Genomic DNA, 21,306 nt, shown 5'->3' with positions numbered 1-21,306 from the left:
CAAAAAGTGTCAAAAAGATGGTGTATAAACACTTTTGGAATGTGTTTTAGTCTACAATCGTTACTCATTCATATTCTAATAGGAGTGTTCAATCAATTTTGATCAGTTTTGCAGGAGTTCCTTCATTACATTCATATTTGTTGCATGAAATAATGCAAGTTACAGATAGAGAAAACAAGAATATTTAACAGAAACTGCAAAAGTGGACTACAGAAATGCAAACGTAAATGTCTTTATTAAAAAAAAAAGAGAGACATTTTTCTGTCATAAATATTTACAGGCTCAAACACACAGACATGGTTTCTGTCCACTGACTCAGTTCAGCGCATCGCGTCATTGTACTGACAGATATCCGACGTGTCCGAGTAAAGACAACAGACAGCGAGAGATGGAGAGCAGGATGATGAGAGTATTTTGTCCTTTTTTTCCCGGCATCCTCAGAAGAGAATCTGAATGACCTTTCTGGCCCGTTGCATCTTCTTCTGTGCTTCTGTAGCCCCGTCCTCTTCCCCTTCTGGACTCGCCCCAAATCGGACCAAAGCCTCTGCTTTGTGCACTGTGAGCTCCCGAGCAATGCCATGCAGCCCTTCCAGATATGATAAGAGAACAGAGAAATGAGCGTCCGGCACCTGAGACACAGAAAGAAAGAGGTGAAAATGAGACAGTGGAGGAGGTGTGGCCTCTGTGCTTCAGTGTCAGAGGAGGAGGTGTGGCCACTGTGTATCAGTGTCAGAGGTGTAGGCTGTGTATCAGTGTCAGTGGAGGAGGTGTGTCCTCTGTGTATCAGTGTCAGTGGAGGAGGGGTGTCCTGTGTGCTTCAGTGTCAGTGGAGGAGGTGTGTCCTCTTGTGCTTCAGTGTCGGTGGAGGAGGTGTGTCCTCTTGTGCTTCAGTGTCGGTGGAGGAGGTGTGTCCTCTTGTGCTTCAGTGTCGGTGGAGGAGGTGTGTCCTCTGTGCTTCAGTGTCGGTGGAGGAGGTGTGTCCTCTGTGTATCAGTGTCGGCGGAGGAGGTGTGTCCTCTGTGTATCAGTGTCGGCGGAGGAGGGCTGTCCTCTGTGTATCAGTGTCAGTGGAGGAGGTGTGTCCTCTGTGTATCAGTGTCAGTGGTGGAGGTGTGTCCTCTGTGTATCAGTGTCAGTGGTGGAGGTGTGTCCTCTGTGTATCAGTGTCAGTGGTGGAGGTGTGTCCTCTGTGTATCAGTGTCAGTGGTGGAGGTGTGTCCTCTGTGTATCAGTGTCAGTGGTGGAGGTGTGTCCTCTGTGTATCAGTGTCAGTGGAGGAGGTGTGTCCTCTGTGTATCAGTGTCAGTGGTGGAGGTGTGTCCTCTGTGTATCAGTGTCAGAGGTGTAGCCTCTGTGTATCAGTTTCAGTGGAGGAGACGTGGCTTATGTGTATCAGTGTCAGTGAAGGAGGTGTGGCCTTTGTGTGTCAGTGGAGGAGGTGTGTCCTCTGTGTATCAGTGTCAGTGGAGGAGGTGTGTCCTCTGCCTGTCAGTCACATTGAAGGAGGTGTGGCTTCTGTATGTCAGTCCTAGCAAAGTAGGCGTGACCTCTGTCAGTTTACATGAAGGAGGCGTGGTTTCTGTGTGTCATTCACAGTGTAGGAGGTGTGGCTTTTATATGTCAATATCGGGTGAAGGAGGTGTGGCCTAGGGGCGTTTCTGAAACATCGTACCTTCTCGCTGTCGTACATGTGCTGCAGGAGCCACACCTGCCTCGTCTTCTGGAACTTCCACTTGTCTCGCTTCTCGGACCAGCTATACACACACACACACACACACACACACACACACACACACACACGTGCAGATAACATCAGAGGAGAAATTCTAGCACCCGTGTAAGGATACAGTGAGTGTGTGTGTGTTTCTGTGCATTTCTCACCATGTCAGATAATCCAGAGCCAGCGTCTGTGCAGTGCTGCTTTTGCTCTCCTCCTTCTCAGACTTCCCGTCTTCCTTCTGCTTCTTCTTCTGCTCCTTTTTCCGTATCTTCTTCAGCTTCCTCTCCAGCACTCGTTGTTCCTCCGGGCTCAGCTCCTCCTCCTCCTCCTCGTCCTCGTCCTCCACGCCTTCCTCTTCTTCCGCTCCGTCCTTCTGGGTAATTATACGCTGTGTAATAATAACTCAATAAGATCAATGGACGCTTCAGCGATTACGTGGGTAAAAATGAGGAGTTGCTCCAGAAAGATGATCCACTGTGTTACTACACCTTGGTTTTGTGCGTTTCTTTCTTCTTGCCATTAAGCTCTTCATTCTTACGGCTCTCCGTAAGATCAGCCGACTCTGTAGTGTCCACACAGGCGTCTTTCTCCTTTTTCAACTTCTTTTTCTTCACCCCACTAACAGCTTCACAAGCCTCAGATTTCTGCAAATGAGAAAACCTCACATCATAGGCCTGTTTATACATATTTATGGACATACAGTCCCCTCCGAAAGTATCGGAACGGCAAGGCCAATTCTTTTGTTTTTTGCTATACCCTGAATACGTTTGGGTTTGAGATTAAAAGATGAATATGAGCCGATAGATCAGAATTTCAGCTTTCATTTCCTGATATTTACAGCTAGATGTGTTAAACAATTTAAAACATGGCACCGTTGGCGGCAGACCACCCAATTTTAAGGCAATTCTTAAGTATAGGAACACACAGTCTTGAAGTAAATTAAAGTAAATAACACTTAATATTTGGTCGCATATCCCTCACTTGCAATAACCGCATCAAGCCTGTGACTCAATGACATCAGCAAACTGTTGCATTTTTCTTTTGTGTTGCTTTCCCAGGTTTTTACCACAGCATCTTTCAGTTGTTGTTTGTTTCAGAGGGTTTGTCCCTTCAGTCTCCTTTTCCAGAGGTGAAATGCTGCTCAACTGGGTTAAGGTCTGATGATTGACTTGGCCGGTCTAAAACCTTCCACTTTTTCCCCCTGATGAAGTCCTTTGTTTTGTTGCCAGTGTGTTTTTGATCATTGTCGTGCTGCATGATAAAGTTCCTCCTGATTAATTTGTGTGCATTTCTTTGTAAACTAAACTGGCAGACGCAATGTTCCTGTAAACTTCTGAACTCAGTCTGCTGCTACCATCATGAGTTCCAGCATCAATAAAGATGAGTGAGAATGTTCCAGAAGCAGCCATGACACTACCTCCACCATGTTTCACAGATGCGCTTGTATGCTTTGAATCATGAGCAGATCCTTTCTTTCTCCCCACTTTGGTCTTTCCATCACGTCGGTAAAGGTTAATCTTGGTTCCAGAATTTTTGTGGCTCATCTCTGTATTTTATTGTGAATTCCAATCTGACTTTCTGATTCTTACTGCTGATGAGTGGTTTGCATCTTGTACTATGGCCTCTATAATTCTGCTCTCAAAGTCTTCTTCAAACGGTGAATTGTGTGTGATACCTTCACCCCTGCCCTGTGGAGGTTGTTGGTGATGTCACTGACTGCAGTTTTTGGGTTTTTTTCTTCACAGCTCTCACAATGTTTCTGTCATCAGCTGCTGTTGTTTTCCTTGGCTGACCTGTTCCATGTCTGTTTGTTAGTACACTGGTGGTTTCTTTTTTTTCAAGACATCCCAAAATTGTTGCATTAACTATATGACCACGTTCCTATATATGAGGAAATGATAGCTGATATTCTTCTCTGTCATCTCATATTCATCTTTTGATCTCAAACCCAAATGTTTTCAATGTACAGCGAAAACTGAGAGTGCGCAGCATGGAAGCTCGTGTCCATCGACAAAACTGTCCTTACAGTTAACCTGTCGGAGGTTATCTCCAGGCTGACATAAAACCGTTCAATTCTGGGCTCAGTAGCGTCCAACTCCTTGACAACGAAGTGGAAAGAATGCACACCTTTTTGCCATTGCGCTCTTCGTCATTGCCATCTTTCTTCTTTTTCTTCCTCTCCTTCACCTCACTGATAGGGACACACACCTCGGAGTTCTAGAAAGGAAACAGGTGCCAGAATCATCCAGACACATGAGAACTAGACGGGATTCTTCAAAACCATGACCAGTTTATAATGCGAGTTAGACATACTGTATAGACCAAGCAGCCATTTTGAATACGGAAATCAGTGGTGATACAGAGGTTTGTCTGTCCTCTTCTACACCTGCATACTAGAAAAGAAAAACACTAGGATGTGTTTAAAGAAAAGAAAAGGGGGAAAAGAACTAAAACCATGTTCTGAAATGCTCTTCCTGTTCTTCCTTATGATTTCTCAGGGAGTTTTTCCTTGCCACTGTCGCCTCTGGCTTGCTTGAGAGGCATCTACATATCTAGATTTCTTTAAAGCTGCTTTGTAGCAGTGTCTATTGTACATATTGTAAATTTAAGTACAAACACCTCGGGTGCCGCCTCTGTCTTTTTTCTCTTCATTGTCTTTGAGGTCCACAGCTGGCTGCAACGGTCTGGTCTGGTCTGGTCTTCCCGAGTCTTGTCTTTCTTAACAATAACTCTGGTTGAACACACACATACAACAGATGAAACAAGCTCAGAACTTGACTTAATCCAATTTATGATGTGTGATCACAGCAGTGCATGATATGATCCCAGTTCTATGACAGACTGTGCCTGTGATATTCCCCACGTCAAATTATATGATGAAATATGGGTTAAATGCATTAATAGAAACATTCTTCAATGTGAGCTTGAGGTAATAAGGATATTTTTCCCCATCCAATAACATGTTTCATTTATCACTGTTACTACTACTACTACTACTTCACCGCCATAATGTTTACATTACTCTAACGCTCTCTCTCTCTCTGCCTTATAGCTCATCAATTAAAAAACAATAAACAAAACTCAATAAAAAATTAAATTCAGGTTTAATTATGAACTAAAATGTGTATTAAAACTTTCACTTAGTCGCAAAAAGAAAAATCTATATTTACAGAGCGGTTTACAATACCCGTCTCGTGCTTCTCAAGCAGCAGCGTGTGCACCACATTTCCGGACGTTTCTACGGTTACACACACCAACTCGCATTCTGATTCGTTACCTCCACTTCCGCGTTGTCTTTTGGTCTTATAGGTATTACTTTTCCTTAAATTTTTATTATCGTCGCTGCAAATGTTAGTGGGCACACGTTTTTATTATTTATTTATTTACTTATTTATTTTATTTCGCAATACTTCAATAATAATGATATATCAGTAAGGCGGAACGCTAGTGTTTCGGTTCTCTCCGGACGTATTTCGGAGTGGCGCATCATGTGTTTAATAACCGGACACTTGCTCAATGTGAGAGGACGGGAGCATGTCAGCAGCAGGACGGTGTGTGTTTAGTGGTTTATTACGCTACCACTCTTTAAGTCCTGGACAAATCAAGCCTGCCATTTTGAGGTGAGCTGGTGCTTTAATGATAAATATAATCCCTGATATAGCTTTTTTATTTATATGATTTAGATTTAGCTCAGCAAGACTGCATGCCCAATGCCTTCCATTTGAACATATAGTCTACTGTATAGTGTAGAAAGATGTACCCTATAGTGCATCTATACAGGGAGAGTACTAAAGATGCTTGCCATCTTTAGTTGAATAGGGGTTGAATAATTTTGAGAATGGAGAAGTCTTGATAAGTGTGTATGTGTGTATATATATATATATATATATATATATATATATATATATATATATATATATATATATACACATACATACATATATACATATATGTATGTATGTGTATGTGTACACATACACATATATATATATTTTATATATATATATATATATATATATATATATATATATATATATATTTATATATATATATATATATATATATATATATATATATATATATATATATATATATTACACACTACAACTTCTCCATTCTCAAAATTATTCATCTTTAGTACTTAGTAGAGCAGCCTTTTGCTGTGTGTATACATGAGTATGTAAAAATAAATGTCTTTGAACACTGATGATGGAATTCTTTTTTTTTCTACCCTCAGGCCATGCATTGCACGATCGTTGTCTATCAGTTCACAGCTCTACGACAAGCCCCGTCGATCTCCAGGCTCAACCGATGGCGAGGAGACCCTCTCTCAACCCATCAAGTTCTCCACGAGTAAAGCCAGCCACCGGACGTGGAAGGTGGAGCGCTCAATGGGCAGCAGGTTCCAACGGCCGTGGTGGAAGGTCCTGCCAATCAGCGTCTTCACCATCGGCTTCCTCCTGTGGTGCATCTTTCGCCAGGAGAACGACATCGACCGTGCTCTGGAAAAGCACCTGTTTGAACATTTACCTGGGTTACTGACCAACATGGAGGAGGAGACTGAGGAGAGGGAGGAACTCAAAAAGGAACCTGATGATGGTTCAAAATGAACATGAATTATTATTTGGACCTTTCTTATATTATGATTGTGATTGCAGAGACATCTTAGTCATGAGATTGTGGAAATAAATACAGGTCTGTTCTGATAAGCTCAAAGCCAAGTCATGTGGTAGCGCCATACTCGGGTAGGAGGCGTGACCTGAAGTCTTGAAGGTGTACCTGTGTTAGAAATAACTCTGATAAGAATAATTCCAATTTGATTTGAATTATTAATGCACTTGTTCTAAAATATTATCATGTTTGTGGTAACAAATCATTTATTTGGATTTTATTTGGAAAAAGTGACACACAAGAAAAAGTATAATCATTGCTATGGTTTTCTGTAAGGAGATGTTTAAGATTTATGGAAGGAGTCCCCAGTGTCAGTGCTTTGTAACAGTATCATAAATGTTCCACACAATTAAATGTAACTATAAATGGCTAAAAAGTACAATGTGTTTGGTAATAAATGCACATTTAAAAATGATTGGCAATTTGCAGTGGTGTAAGAGCAATGGAACACTTCAGGACATGCTGTTATTGGAAAATCATCAACTTCTGGGAGGAAGTCATTATTGATTATTCTTTATATACAAGCTGTTATTTTATGTAACTCTGCATGTACGAGTTGCTACTTGGCCATCCTTAGAGGTGAGAGTGTGATTTAACCACGCTCAGATGTAAACGTGATATTTGGCGGCCATATTGTTTACATTCCTCAACAACCTTCCTGAAAAGAACTGGAAGAGTTTCAAAATGATCCTAGACCTAGTTCACAACAATAGATTTCATATAGTATGAAAATGATCACAGGTTGATTGTGTGGCACTAAACGGTTTGAGCAAAGGTTCCTGAACAACTTTTTTGGAATTTTCCAAGCGCTTGGGTTTTTGTGCACAAGCATGAACAGCATTTGAGTGAGAATATGTCAGATACCAGACGTGAAGATAGCTCAATGTTAACTCTGTCAAATGCCTGCTGGAATCTGACTGGCTGATCGCAGCCATGTCCCCCACCCAACTAATTAGGTCAACAAAAATTCACTTACACATTAGCACATACAGTAGATACACCCTACCACATCTCAGCTCAATCGGGATTACGGTTCCTGAAAAACCGTATCTGACCGTAGCTCTGCTCCGTTTGTATGCCCATGGCCCAAATTTGCATATGAGCTCCAAATATTGTCCTGTGTATACTGTTCATTTTCTGACGCAATCATCCGTTACAACCATTGCAGTAAATTAAGCTCTGCCTTCTTAGAATTGATTGACATATTGTTTAGAAATAGTTCTTATCATTATTGAGGTTCCCACTGTGCTGAGTGGTTTGACACCAAAGTTATGAAGATGAGCCAGAAATCCTAAGACTAGTTTGCAAAAGTAGGTTTTGCATATTATGCAAATTAGCCAAACATCTACCATGGGGGAAATTAGTGGGTGGGGACTAAATAAATGTCCCAGGGTGCTCTCATGCCCTGTTACCTTCTAGCTCTCCCTTTTATTTATGCTGTCATAGCTAGTCCTGCTGGAGTCCCTGCTTGCTCTCGATGCACAATGTACTTCCTGTTAGACCACTACGGGGTAAGAGCATAATTATACTCTCGCTCTCTGCTGAGACTAACACACGTTAGTCCCGCTTCCTGATGAGATGCCTGCCTGGTCCATCCTGTTGCTCTACACCAGGGGTCACTAACCCTGTTCTTGGAGATCTCCCTTCCTGAAAACATTAGCTCCAACCATAATCATATCCACCTGACCATCTAGTCATTGCCTTAAGAAGTTCTTGATCAACTAAAACAGGTGTGTTAGATTTTGGTTGGAGATGAAACCTGCAGGAAGGTAGATCTCAAGGAAGAGGGTTGGTGACCACTGCTCTACAGCAATGAAATCAAAAAATGACCCTGATGCTTATACTGAAGCTCTTTCCAACACACTTAGCAGTGCTTGCTTTTATAGTATATGGTTGGAGAAGAGTAATGATTTATAATCGCACTATCCGGTGTCACCCAGAACAAGATGGGTTCCCTTTTGAATCTGGTTTCTTCCTCCATGTCTTCTCAGGCTTGCTCATTAGGAATGAATCTAAATATAAATATATCTGTACTTCTGTACAGCTACATAAGTAAAATTTAATTGAATGGAATCGATTAAATTTGGCTTAAGGGATAATCGAGGTGATGAGCAAGGACGTGCCACAGGATTACTGCAGGAAGAAGTATTGTATGGCAACATTATTAATATGTAAAGACTGGTTGAGGATATACTGAAAAAACTGATGATAGAATTTACCAAAACAATAATAATAATTAATAATAATAATACATTGGTGTAAAATTTAACACTTTTTTTAAAATTTAAAAAAGAAAAGAAAAGGGGGAAAAGAACTAAAACCATGTTCTGAAATGCATATTAAGCTCATACAGGTTGAATACTAACTTAATTCTAAAAGCCTCTGCTGATCTAAATTCAAAATGGCGGATGGCAGAAACAGACTAACTTACGCAATACACACAGCCACAGTTAAAGCATTTACAGGGTATTATGGCATTTAGCTACTTATATTTACAACTAATAAACGTTTATCAATGCTGACTATAACATTATTCATTTATATATCAAACATACGGTCAGTTTTTACACAGGCACGACCGCTTCATTACTAATATTACTACTTCGTAGGCTAAGGAGAAGTAGCTTACTAGCTAGACACGACTAAGTTACCCAGATAGTGGGCCAATACTTGCTTTAGTTCTGGCCTGGGTCCCCGGCCCACACACTGCAAATCGACGCATACAATTTCCTCCGGCCCAGACACTGTAAAGTGACGTATATTGTTTTCTGTGGCCCAGAAACTGCTGAACGTACTTCATTTTAGCAGGGAAACACAAATTCAACCATTTAATAAGATTAAGGGCTTTTATTAAATATTAACAAATCCAGTTTAATATGAACATTTATTAATAACACTTTTAAAAACCACAAAATAACAAGTAAATATATGTACAGTATATTTAAAGACAAAAAAAAAATCTCACACACACATAAATTCAACCGCTTAAAAACATCAAGGACTTTTATAAACAATTAAAAAACACAATATGGACCATATGAATTCATACAATATGAATATTTATTAACAAATAACAAAATAAGTCAAATAAATAGATTTACATTTTGTAAAGAAAAGACAGAGAACATACAGTTGCGGTCGGAAGTTCGCATAACCCGTGGCAGAATCTGCTAAATCTTAATACTTTTACCAAAATAAGAAGGATTATAAAAATCCCATGTTGTTTATTTAGTCCTGTCCTGAATAAGCTATTTCACATAACAGATGTTTACATATAGTCCACAAGAGAATAGCTGAATTTATAAAACTGACCCCGTTCAAAAGTTTACATACTCTTCATTCGTAATCCTGTGTGTCGTTACCTGGATGATCAACGACATGATGTGTTTATGTTTTGTGATAGTTGTTCACGAGTGTTCACAAGCTCAGTGGATTGTTGGTCCAGCACCATCTCTAATTTAGTCAACACGTCCCTCAGCATGGCTATGATAAAGAAGTTAACAATATTTACAAATGATACACACTACAAAACTATACAACTCCATCCTCAGTCTTATTCCTAACCTACACAAATTCCAGTAAGATGGCTGGGTGGAAATCACGGTTGGCCCTGCCTGGTTCTGATGATTGCTGGGGGTCCCCTCATAAAGTCTGACAGCCTGGCAGCGCTACAAGAGAACACTGTGTTAAGGGAAGTGAGGAAAAATGTTTTATAAAATTAATACATACAAAAGAAAGTCAGTCAGAAAGCAGAAGAATACACTCACATGGCATATCGTCCATCGGCTGCCAGTTCTGCAGCATCTCTGTGAATGAGCCGTGTGCTGCTGGCGGTGGTGCTGCTGGTAAAGTGGCGGTGGGAACAGGGGTGAAATTGGTGTTTGGTGTGACTGTGGGGAAGTTAACAGTGGGGGCAGGTCGACAAATGTGTTTGTGTGGTGCGGCACACATACTCCGAGTCAAACAAACAATGCTCCTGACCTCCAGGGTGGACCAATCCAGACATTCCTCATAATAAAAAATGAAATTGATCAAAACTAAATGTACACTTATAAAATATTGACTATATTGCCAAATTCTACAACGTTTCATGGAAAATACAACTTTAAATACGGCCTCAAAGCATCAAGGAATAGTAATGTGCTGAACAAATATCCGTATGTTTTACACCTTGCTGGTCTTTGCCCAGACACTTCCACGTTTGACTGGAGGTCTGACCAGGTCCTGCCCTCTTTGGCTTTCCTTCTTCCCTCTTTATTGCTGTCTGTAAAATACAGTTGTATTTAAACATTATTCAATCCCTTCAGGATCACTCAATGAGACAAAAAAATTGTATGTTGCTAGGCTAAGGCTAAGAATTGCACAAACGCCATAAGAAATACAGTGTTGAGCTGAACAGGTCTGTTATCATGCCAAGTGGACAATATGATCTAATAACCAGACCACAGCAAGCCGTGTGGGTTTTCTGACAGAACGTATTAAATTAGCATTAGCTCCATGTTCCAGAAAGTTCTAAACAAACATTCAGGAACAGAACAAAAAGTCAAATAAAAAGTAGTAAAAGAGGAAAGGGAGGGAATAAATGTAGAGTTTTTTGCCTTAGTTGTAGAGCAATAATAATTAAAAAAAACTTTATAAAAAAGTGTCGAGCTGTGAGAATCAGCATTTTTAACACGATGATGCCAAGTGCTCTGAGTCTCTAGACCAGGGGTGTCAAACTCATTTTAGTTCAGGGGCCACATACAGCCTAATTAGATGTCAAGTGGGCCGGGCCAGTAAAATCATAGCATAATTACCTATAAATAACAATAAGTCCATGTTTTCCCTTTGTTTTCGTGCAAAGAAGTACAAGTACATTAGTAAAATCTTCATATTTAATGAAGTCACAGTGTTTGTACAAATGCACAAAACTTTAAGTCACAGATATTTGGAACTGAAAAATATAGTATTGCACTAAAATTTATGGCATTGCATGAACAATAGCATTCCACCAAACCAAACTGTTGTAGTGAAGCTGTTGACTAACATTAAATTGCATATTTTTTAACTATTACCCATTCATCTCTGTGAATAAATAGGAAGCGGTCCATTTTTCTTGGAAAAGACATTTTGGCTGATGAGGGTGTGGGGGCGCGTAGAAAATAGGGTAGACTACACCGTAATAACAAACAGCAGCAGGCGCATTGCTGCCATCTGCTGTTCGGTCTGAGTCCCAGAATTGAGCCGCGTCTTCTACTCTTGACTAAAACAGTGCGCCCCTAGCGGATAATTTAGGAATAGCATTTTATTAAAAAATTCTAAGTTCGTGTCTTTTATGCATTTTTTCACTTTCAAAATTCATCCTGCGGGCCGTACATCTGACACCCCTGCGAGTCTAGACTCTGCTGTTATCTCGAAGAAAAACTGAGAGATCAAGGCCACCCCCCGTTTCATCATTTCTGCCCGATGATTAGCACGTTAGCTATCCTGAGGTAGCTATTCAAATAATTAAAAACATAAAAATTTTAATTGAAGTGTACAACTGCGCTGATTTCAGAGCACAATTATTGAAAAATATATAGATGTTTCACATCCAGCTATCAGATTTGTGGGACGTTTTGAGAATAGCACAGGACTATAAGCAGAAAAATCATACACTCAAATGTCCTCTTATTGAATATTTTGATACACACTACCACTCAAAAATTTTAGATACACGAATTATTTTTTATTTTATAATTATACTAGTATAATAATAACAACGAAGTCATCAAAACTCAGGTTACAGGTTCAGTGCGTTTTTTTAAAGGCGCCATCTACAGGCGCGAGAAGGCAAATGCAGGAGCTTTTGAAATAAACTTGCGGCCATGACAACGCCTCTGGTCTGTGACGTCACAATGAGAAGGGCGTACTACGGGAATATAGAATGTTCAGTTTCAGGAATGTTTAGGATTAGCTGCTCGAGAATAACAATCGACTTTTATTGTGACAACAGTTTGCTCTTACCTCAGTGAAGAAGACAATTTCACACTTGAAATGGATCTCTACAGCTGCCCAGTTTTTAACTCTAGAATCATGAATGCTGACTTGTACAGTGTTTTGACATCAGAGTCAGTTCGCACCAGAGAAGACAAGACTGGTGTTTTGCTGCACTTGAGTACACCACGTGAGGGCGCTGGGCAGCTTAGCTGTCTGATTGGTTACTTGGCAAAACAATTGCTTGTTTTATGTATAAATATTCTGTATAATAATAATAATAATAATAATAATAATAATAATAATAATAATAATAATAACAAGAAGAAGAAGAAGAGGAAGAAAAGGCAGAATACTTGTTTGTTTATATAGTGGCTAACAGATGATGCTCTCAGTAAGAGCATTGCATGGTAGATTTATCCAATTTCTTGGTAAACAAAAACATGCCACCCTTGTAGAAAAATTAGTAAGGACTATATTTGCAAGATTGCTTCCACATAATTGCCAGCGTGAAGAAAAATATATTTTGAAATGAGATGAAGTGCATGTATGAACTGTAGTGACACATGTTTATTCTTTTAATTCTCGTTCACAGGCTTGATAATTGATCAGCACAACCCCTGCCTGAAAAGTGTTGCACGTATGTTGTGGACCCCCCCCCCCCCCCTTTTATTGTTGTTGTTGCTTGCACTGATTTCTTACTACTAATGTCTATTTGAACTATACTTCAGGTATCTGTGCTGCAGGTGGCTACATTGTGCACGACACAGGTACTCTATTTTGTTCTGGAAACATATAAATGTCATAAATGTCAACTGTAAATATTTGCACACACATGATGTTACATGATCTTGCCTGCAGGTGATACGATTCTGGCTGAATGGGTGGTGGAGAACGTGCAGCTGAGTGACACCATATCTCAGGTTGTCCAATGCGCTTTCCAAATTCTGGATAAGTGCGACAAGCAAAGGAGAAAACATCTCAAAATAGGTGCTTATTTAGTTCTACTTGCGTAATTGAGTGTGTTATGTTTTAGTTGATGCGGTTTAACATACAACGTTTGTGTTGTTCTTGTCTGTGGTAGTAATATCGTCTGGGAGATTCTCCAGAGCGAGAGTAGGAGTTGGCGCTCGTCAGCTCTTCGTCGTGTTTGGCACGGCCGTGGACGAGATGCGATCAGCGATGGCGCTAGCGGAGCCTGGCTACGTCATGCTCTCTCCTGAAGCATGGCGGCTCTGCCGCAAAAACGACTTACCCGTCAAGTGGACTGAAAACGAACAAGTGGTCAAGGTTGGTCTTAAGCCTTTTCTGAATTCACTACACCTGCACTGACACCAGTTTTAAACCCTTGAACTTAGTGCTAATGATATAAATGTTGATGCATCAGGTGCTCTGTGTCAGGAAAAGACAGAGCGTGTCAATGGAAGACCTGGACAATTACAAAATCCCTGCGAGGAGTAAATCAGATTTTTTTTTTATTCTTCTCATTTTACATACAGCTTTCAATGCATACTTTGCTATTGATGATACATCCATCAATCTAACGGGTTTATTTCTTTAGGCTCCCCAAGAAGAGCGTACCTACTATCAACAGATGACAGACAAAAATACATGCACAGATTCATGATCGAAACAGCCCTGGAAAGGGTAAGTATTATTTGAAGCAATCAGTACATATCAGAATCAGTACATATTCTGTGCAAGAGTTTGTCCTTGGTGTAGGCAATCTAGGCTCGAGAGTTTCATAAGACCATGGAGAACACGACGAGTTCTCTTTTTTTATTCTTCCGTTAGATGCGCACAACAGTGCGAATGCAGCGGCTGAAGGAGGCATGGCCCGTCACCATCTTGTTTGTGAATGTGCAGTACGCGCAAACTCCGACGGATGTCCGACGCAGCTGTAACCGAGTCAGCAACATTATTGCCAAGCAGATGTTCAGCTGCTGTGGGGAGATCTGCAATGCCTTCTTTTTTGAAGAGGTCAGTTTTCTAGGTCTTAGTTACTACATTATAAGTAAAAAAAAAAAAAACACAAAACAAAACACAAACCCTAGGGTCGCTGGTGCTCTAGCGGCTAAAGATCCTGCGCTCTCACCGCTGTGGCCCAGGTTCGATTCCCAGGCAGGGAACAAACCCAGAGATTGGGGGTTGTACTCGGGTACAACGGTCCCAAGCCCAGATGAAATGGGAGGGTTGTGTCAGGAAAGGCATCATAAGCAAATACGTGGCCCAACGATCGGCTGTGGCGACCCCGTAATGGGAGCAGCCCGTAAGAATGATAACAAGAAGTAAAACAAAAGTCTGTTGCCAATCATTTCTCTGGATGCGTCATGTGATTTCAGGGCTGTGTATTTCCGTGCGCCGTCGGTTTACCTGGGAAAAGGAGACAGGATAAGACTGCTCAGGCGATGCAGGCTGCCTACTGTATACAAGAGACATGCAGCCGAGAAATCGACAACATTTTGTAAGTCATAGCACTTTACACACTCGCACATGAAGCATTTCGACAGGTCCCGTCTGTCCTGCTGATAAGTAATGTTTGCGTCCTATAGGATGGTCTCTGTAGGGTTAAGTACAGGAAGAGTTTTCTACACTCTGCAGCGCCGTCCTGAGAGAAACGAATACACAGGTAAGGGGTTTTCTCCGCGAACGGTAACGTTCTAATCTCTAAACACAAACTTTTTTTTGAGAGCCGTTAAAAAAATGAACCGCTTCTCCGGTCGACAGTGTACGGACGTACAGTACACGTGGCATCGGCTTTGGTGAAGGAGCACCTGGGGATGGTGTCGTGTGATGTGGCGACCAGCCTTTACTCCATGCTGCCTCTTTTGCCCTCGATGTTTCATGAGACGAAAGATCATCTTGAACAAGTGCACAAACGGGACGAGATTTATGAGATGTAAGTGGTCTTTTATAAGTGTAGTAAGTCCATAAGTGAAAACTGACACAGGAACTGTAACCACTTTACAGGCTTGGTGATGAAGCTGCAATGTCCAGGGGGATGTTCGGAATGAGACTGGGTGAGTGGTTAACGTTTATCAACGAAACACTTTTATTTATATATATTTTTAAACAATGCATTCATTACTTTTGCTATACGTCATCTAGCTCTAGCTCACATGCAGACAATGCAGTATGTTGAGCGTCAGGTGGTGGACTACGCCTCCGTTATTGGCCACACCTTCACCGTCGAGATGCTGCAGAAGTTCCTGCCTGATATACGTGACCGGGCTCTCACGACCGCCCTTAGATCGCTGTTTAGAGTGGGCATCTTCAAGTGTGCCTCCGAGCCTAGGGACGTCTCAGTGACCAAGACCTGTTACTGCGAGAACAAACCCCAAGGTCAGAGATTATGATCTCTCACTCTTTCTCGCTCTTTTATTAGCATGATTCATTCTCATGAAAACTAATCGACTCAAGCTGTTTTTCTCACAGAGTTCATGCAGATCTCAGAGGAGCCTTTGTGGACGTGTCAGCTGATGAGTTTCTGCAACGCTGAGGAAATGGAGGCAGTGCATAACCTGGTACAAAAGAATAGGTTTCTGTTCAAGGAGCAGCATGTCATGTGTGCCAGGTACCTAGAGGAAAAGGCGTACCGCTGCAGCAAATGCAACGCTGACAAGTTCATATTCGGACCAAAAGAAGCCGCAGGAGACATCGACGAGCATCTCCTGGAGATCTACAAGACAATACGGCCTAACGAGATCTTTCAGAGCCAGGGTCAGATAACGAAGTCTTCTTGACTACCATACTAGGGCCTGACCCTTCAGATTGTTTACAGTGTTGGCCAATGAATAACTTTTAAGGATAACACACTGCATAGGATATTCACCACATAATAAAGCTGATAATTTTTTTTTGTGCGTGTAGGCATGCGCTGTCGAAGTAAGACGTTCCGGGCTGAAAGAAACAGGTTACTGAGGTTTCTATGCTCATGGTAACGTTTATGATAGAGCTGTGATTGTGATTCAGAGCTTATGTAGAGATCTGATAGACCTTGTGTATGTTTTGCAGCAAGAATACAGCGTGCGTCCTGTCCAAAGCGAAGTCCGTACTGACGGAGACGCGTGATAGGACGACTGCGGGCGGCTGCGAGTGCGCTCAGCTAGTGGAGACGGTACTCTACCCTAGAGTGAGACACTGGACCTGTGTAGGAGATGTGCCCAGGACCTTTTACTACCTGGTGGAGAGCGCAGCCGCCTGTGTATATCTTCACAATGATGCCAGGGTGAGTGTGTATACTACTAAAAATGTTTAAACGACCTTATTGTGATTGTTGCACATGAACGTGACCACGAAAGTGTTGTCCTGTCGCAGGCATTGGAGTATCTGAGGATGGCCAAGGCAATTGTGGAGAATCTCACAAAAGGGAAGCCTGCGTTTCCATCAGCAGATCCTGGAGCTGTGAAACTCTGTAAACTTCAGCAAGGGTTTATGTATCGGCTCACAGGAGAGGTATGTCCAAAGTGCAAATACAACTGGTCTTGGCAAAGACAAACCGATCATCATCATCATGATAATCAACATCATAATCATGATGTCTTTGTTTCTTCCAGGTTCTATTTAGCGCAGGGGAAATTTCAGAGGCAGAGGAGAGCTTTAGGAAAGCCTTGAAGGTCCTGAACTGCAGACTCCCTCGCAATGCCGCCATGCAGTTGCCGATGTTGGTTTGGGAGACGATGAAGAAAAGCCGCTTCCTATCCAGACACTTCGAGATCCCAGAGTACGAGTCCATATTCCAATCGTTCATCTTGTCTTTAAACTAGAAATAAATACTGTCAGACTGCTTTTTTTTAGGAAGTTTTATAAGAACTTGTGTGTGCGTGTTTAGGAAAAGGAAGCTAGCCCATCTGCAGGAGTGCATCTGTTGTCTCTCCTTCCTGTGGCAAATCGGCTACATGTGCGGCCAGTTCCAAAGCGCAATGCTGGCCATCACCATGGAGATCAACCTGGCCGTCCAGACCGCCGATCCGTTCAAGGTCAGTTTTACAAAGTCAACGTTCAGACGTGCCGTGAGTAATCGCAGAAAAGGCAGGAGTCGAATCGGAGCCAGTGCAGGAAAAGTGTGCTCGATCGTTTTCATTGTTCTCAAGGACACGTTTTGTCCTTTCATTCGCGTCTAGATTGTGACCTCCATGACATAGCCAAGAATAACAAGTTGTATGATCGTGTATGTGCAGATCCTTTACACCGCCATTGACTACCTCCAGTACAGGCAGCTTATGAGCGGGGAGAGCGAGTGCAGGCATCTGAAAGACTTCCTGTGCAGGACTTGCGCCAGCCTGTCGGACCACCCTGATGGACCGAGGCTGATCAGCCACTTGACTCGAATCCTCACGTCGTCAAACTGTACACCGGGGACCTGGAGCATTCCACTGAGTGCTGTAAGTAGAAACATTCCCTCTTAACATGCCAGTTTTGTAATAGACATCTACGAGAGAACAAGACAAGCCATGCTGAACGAACCCGTTTTTGGACGCAGGAAAGTAGATCTCAAGGAAACAGGGCTGGTGACCGCTGCCCTATACCAGTGGGGGATGAGCAACCGACTCAGACTGACCAGAAGGGTTCGGATATTCTCGCTTCATTTGCTCCTTTAGAGGTTCGAGTGATTCAAGCCACAGCAGGTAACTCCCAATGTTGAAGCTCAGTAAAGCTCCTCTGAGAAATGCCTAGCTGAGACCTCGCTCAACACTGCTACAGGAGTGTATGGGGGGTATTGTTGGCTCAAATTTAGCCTATTACCCAAAAACACTTAAAATTCAACATAGAAGCCAATACTCACATCTACCTCTGAGCCCAGTTGGAGACAGAAAAAATACACCAGCCGTGAGTGAGAAGAAGCAAGGGTCCAGCTTTATTGTTCCGTTCCACCACACGAGATCCACACCGATGAGAATTCTCAGAAGTGATCCCAATACCCTGAGCTTAAGCTCCAGTATTTATACTGTATTTACACACTAAATAACCCATATGTTTCAAGAAGACTATGATCTCACTACCAATAGGGTTAAAAAGAGCTCATTTACCTTACTCTTATGTTCCAGAAAAGGGCTATTTCACTTACACATAGAATTGAAACCAGGGGTTTTAATTTACACATAAAATCAGAACCCAGGCATTTCTAATAACCCAGAAAATAAAAACCCAGCGTTTTTAGTTACTCAGAGAATCAGAAACCAGAGTTTTGAATTACACAGAGAATCGAAACCAGAGTTTTGAATTACCCAGAGAATCGAAACCAGAGAATTTGAATAACCCGTAAAATAGAAAGTGGACAAGACTAAACAATCTAGAGTGACCTTGGTCTTATTGTTATCTCGCGGGGGGGCAGCTTGACTCAGCCACCCTTATAAATGGCTCCTCATGGTTCTTTCTTAAAATTAAGGCCTTCCTTGCGAGCCTGCATTTCTAGTTTATAATTTATTTTCATATTAGCTCTATATCTCTATTTTATATATAGTTATACTGCTTGAAAACACGGCTTACTGTACTTCCTACTTCATAATATCATTATATTACCCTTCTACTGTCCCACATATCCTATTATTCTGGTTTTTATAAAGAGTATATATATTATTATTATAAGATATTACCCTTAAAATATCTTAATATTCCTTTTTATTATTCTTATAAAGTTATTGTAGTATGTGTGTGAGAGGGAGAGTGTGTGTGTGTGTGTTATGTCTACTTGCCCGCCCTTGACTGTACGAGCGTGTGTGTGCGTGTGTGTGTGTGTATTAGCACTCCTCAGCTCAGCTCATATATCTCTTTTTGACTTTTTTGACTACTACTGCTCTTAAAGATCTTTAAAGTGTAATTCCAATTCAATATTCAATATCAGTCAATATCCGCCTCACACTACTTCTGTGTGTCTTGGTGCCCGTCTTTTCTTCCTCTCCCCTTTGCTGGATGCTAGGTCTCCCTTATGTTTATTTTATGACATTTTTTATCCACAACAGTATACACCACTTCAGCAGACTTGGCTCCCTAATCCCACACTTCTTGGGTAATCCCAAGTATGGTTGCTACCTAACATTGTATTAAAACATCTCAGCGTGTCACCAACTGAACTTAATCTCAACCAAGACCTTAACGCTCAGCCCAAACATCCTTTAAACACATGCAGATTTCAATAAAGATTCTTAATGATGTCTGTTTCTTGTCCAAAAATATACACTCAGCTTAGTCAATTCCAAGTTTGCAATTATCCAGTCAGCCAATCATGTGGCAGCAGTGTAGTGTAGTAGGACACAGGTCAAGAGCCTCAGTTAAACTGCACATCAAACAGAATGAGAAAGAATGTGATTGCACTTCACCTGGTCTTTTTCCAATCTTCAAATTTCGTCTTGGATCCCTGTTTTTGTCTGACAGGACCGGAGCTCGAAAATCGATCAAAGGTTGTTTATGTTAACACAAAAGAAACTTATAAAGCAAAACGGGACAACATTAAACTTGAAGGCATTCGGCAGACACTTTTATCCAGAGCGACTACAGAAGTGCTTTGAAGTCTCTGTCACTGAATACATCCTGATACTGGTTCACTAAGAATAAGACAAAACACTCTGTTGGTGAGATAATATAGTAAATTTTTTATATTTTTGATATAAAGCGCTAATTTACGCACTTCTTGAGGAGGTAAGTTCTTTCCACCACCTAGGTGCCAGGACAGAGAGAGAGAGGAGTCTTGATGCATGCCTTCCTTCTACACCTCATGCTGAAGTAGTAATTTTGTCTCCAAAAATGTCAAACCAAACCACAACCACATCAAATACGCAGTTGGTCAACCACATTTAGGATTGGAGTGTTTGCGGTTAACACCATTATGGTTCAGAGCAATCTTAAGGGGGAAAAATCTTTGTCTTAACAGAGGAATATACATGTGCATCTCAGAAAATTAGAATATCATGCAAAAGTTTGTTTTTCCATAATTTAATTAAAAAAGTTGAACTTTCATAAAATCTAGATTCATTACACATGAAGTGAAATATTTCAAGCCTTTTTGTTTTAATCTTTATTAGTTTATAGCTCATGGAAATAAAAAAATCCATTATCTCAAATTATTAGAATAAAGAATTTATAATACAGGAATGGCAACCTTCTGGAAAGTATGTCCATTTATGCATGCTATACTCAGTTGTAGCTTTAATCCTTTTGCACAAATTACTTTATAAATGTGACACAGCCTGGAAGTGATCAGCCTGTGGCACTGCTGAGGTGTTCTGGAAGCCCAGGTTGCTTTGATAGCGGTCTTCAGCTGGTCTGTATCGTTGGGTCTGGTGTCTCATAGATTCTCTATGGGGTTCAGCTCAGGTGAGTCGGCTGGCCAATCAAGCACAGTAATACCATGGTGAACAAACCAGTTGCTAGTAGTTTTGGCACTGCGGGCAGGTGCCAAGTCCTGCTAGAAAAGGAAATAATCATCTCTATAAAGCTTGTCAGCAGATGGGAACATGAAGTTCTCTAAAATCTCCTGGTAGATGCTGCATCGACTCTCGGAAACACAGTGGACCAACACCAGCAGATGACATGGCACCTCAAATCATCACTGACTGTGGAAACATCACACTGGACTTCAAGCAGTTTGGATTCTGTCTCTCTCCACCCTTCCTCCAGACTCTGGAACCTTGATTACCAAATGAAACGCAACATTTACTTTCCTCTTCCCCATGATTGTGTACTGAACCAGACTGAGAGATTAAAGGCTCAGGAAGCCTTTGCAGGTGTTTTGAGTTAATTAGCTGATTAGAGCTCTTCTCAGGTTGATTTTTCTGTATAAACTTTTCCATAAACTGTACTCAAGATTACAAAGAAAGCTTGAAATTTCACCTTGTGTAATGAACCTAGAATATATGGAAGGTTCACTTTTTGAATTAAATTATGGGGACAAAAAATATAATTCCACAGTATTCAAATTTCTTTTAGAAGCACCTGTACATTATCATGATGGACATTTAGTT

General features: G+C 41.3%; 3 protein-coding genes and 1 long non-coding RNA gene across 9 annotated transcripts; 2 read left to right on the top strand and 2 right to left on the bottom strand.

Moving 5' to 3' along the window:
* Positions 1-216: 216 nt before the first annotated feature.
* On the bottom strand, positions 217-4,984 carry LOC128615946 (uncharacterized protein C7orf50 homolog). Its single transcript, XM_053638363.1, has 8 exons — positions 4,975-4,984; positions 4,340-4,438; positions 4,034-4,113; positions 3,848-3,937; positions 2,209-2,364; positions 1,882-2,108; positions 1,673-1,754; positions 217-629 (listed from the first exon to the last, which is right to left on the bottom strand). Exons 1-8 carry the CDS (start codon positions 4,982-4,984, stop codon positions 438-440), a joined length of 936 nt encoding a protein of 311 aa, XP_053494338.1. The 3' UTR covers positions 217-437.
* LOC128605343 (protein ccsmst1) lies at positions 4,787-6,806 on the top strand. Its single transcript, XM_053620674.1, has 2 exons — positions 4,787-5,340; positions 5,958-6,806. Exons 1-2 carry the CDS (start codon positions 5,255-5,257, stop codon positions 6,328-6,330), a joined length of 459 nt encoding a protein of 152 aa, XP_053476649.1. The 5' UTR covers positions 4,787-5,254; the 3' UTR covers positions 6,331-6,806.
* Positions 6,807-9,337: 2,531 nt separating this feature from the next.
* Positions 9,338-12,503, bottom strand: LOC128605309 (uncharacterized). Of its 4 annotated transcripts, XR_008385529.1 has the most exons (4): positions 12,377-12,502; positions 10,159-10,655; positions 9,960-10,059; positions 9,338-9,874 (listed from the first exon to the last, which is right to left on the bottom strand). It is a non-coding gene; the product is annotated as an uncharacterized LOC128605309 (long non-coding RNA). The 4 variants fall into 4 exon arrangements; XR_008385528.1 differs by having other exon boundaries at positions 9,960-10,655; positions 12,377-12,503; XR_008385527.1 differs by having other exon boundaries at positions 9,338-10,072; positions 12,377-12,501.
* Positions 11,630-20,013, top strand: LOC128605211 (adenylate cyclase type 10-like). 3 transcript variants are annotated; one of them, XM_053620443.1, is made up of 21 exons: positions 11,630-11,862; positions 12,942-12,986; positions 13,078-13,116; positions 13,208-13,336; positions 13,431-13,636; positions 13,734-13,803; positions 13,908-13,993; positions 14,141-14,326; positions 14,689-14,810; positions 14,899-14,975; positions 15,074-15,245; positions 15,317-15,366; positions 15,455-15,688; positions 15,782-16,066; positions 16,217-16,259; positions 16,361-16,574; positions 16,664-16,801; positions 16,903-17,069; positions 17,178-17,325; positions 17,527-17,730; positions 17,829-20,013. In XM_053620443.1, exons 5-21 carry the CDS (start codon positions 13,517-13,519, stop codon positions 17,988-17,990), a joined length of 2,478 nt encoding a protein of 825 aa, XP_053476418.1. In that variant the 5' UTR covers positions 11,630-11,862; positions 12,942-12,986; positions 13,078-13,116; positions 13,208-13,336; positions 13,431-13,516; the 3' UTR covers positions 17,991-20,013. The 3 variants fall into 3 exon arrangements, with proteins under 3 accessions (XP_053476418.1, XP_053476412.1, XP_053476403.1); XM_053620437.1 differs by lacking the exon at positions 11,630-11,862 and adding an exon at positions 12,251-12,536 and having other exon boundaries at positions 17,557-17,730; XM_053620428.1 differs by lacking the exon at positions 11,630-11,862 and adding an exon at positions 12,253-12,536.
* The last annotated feature ends 1,293 nt before the right edge of the window (positions 20,014-21,306 follow it).

This window comes from Ictalurus furcatus, chromosome 1 (assembly GCF_023375685.1).
Source record: "Ictalurus furcatus strain D&B chromosome 1, Billie_1.0, whole genome shotgun sequence".
NCBI classification, from domain to species: Eukaryota; Metazoa; Chordata; class Actinopteri; order Siluriformes; family Ictaluridae; genus Ictalurus; species Ictalurus furcatus.
This window is presented reverse-complemented; position numbering and strand designations above follow the sequence as displayed.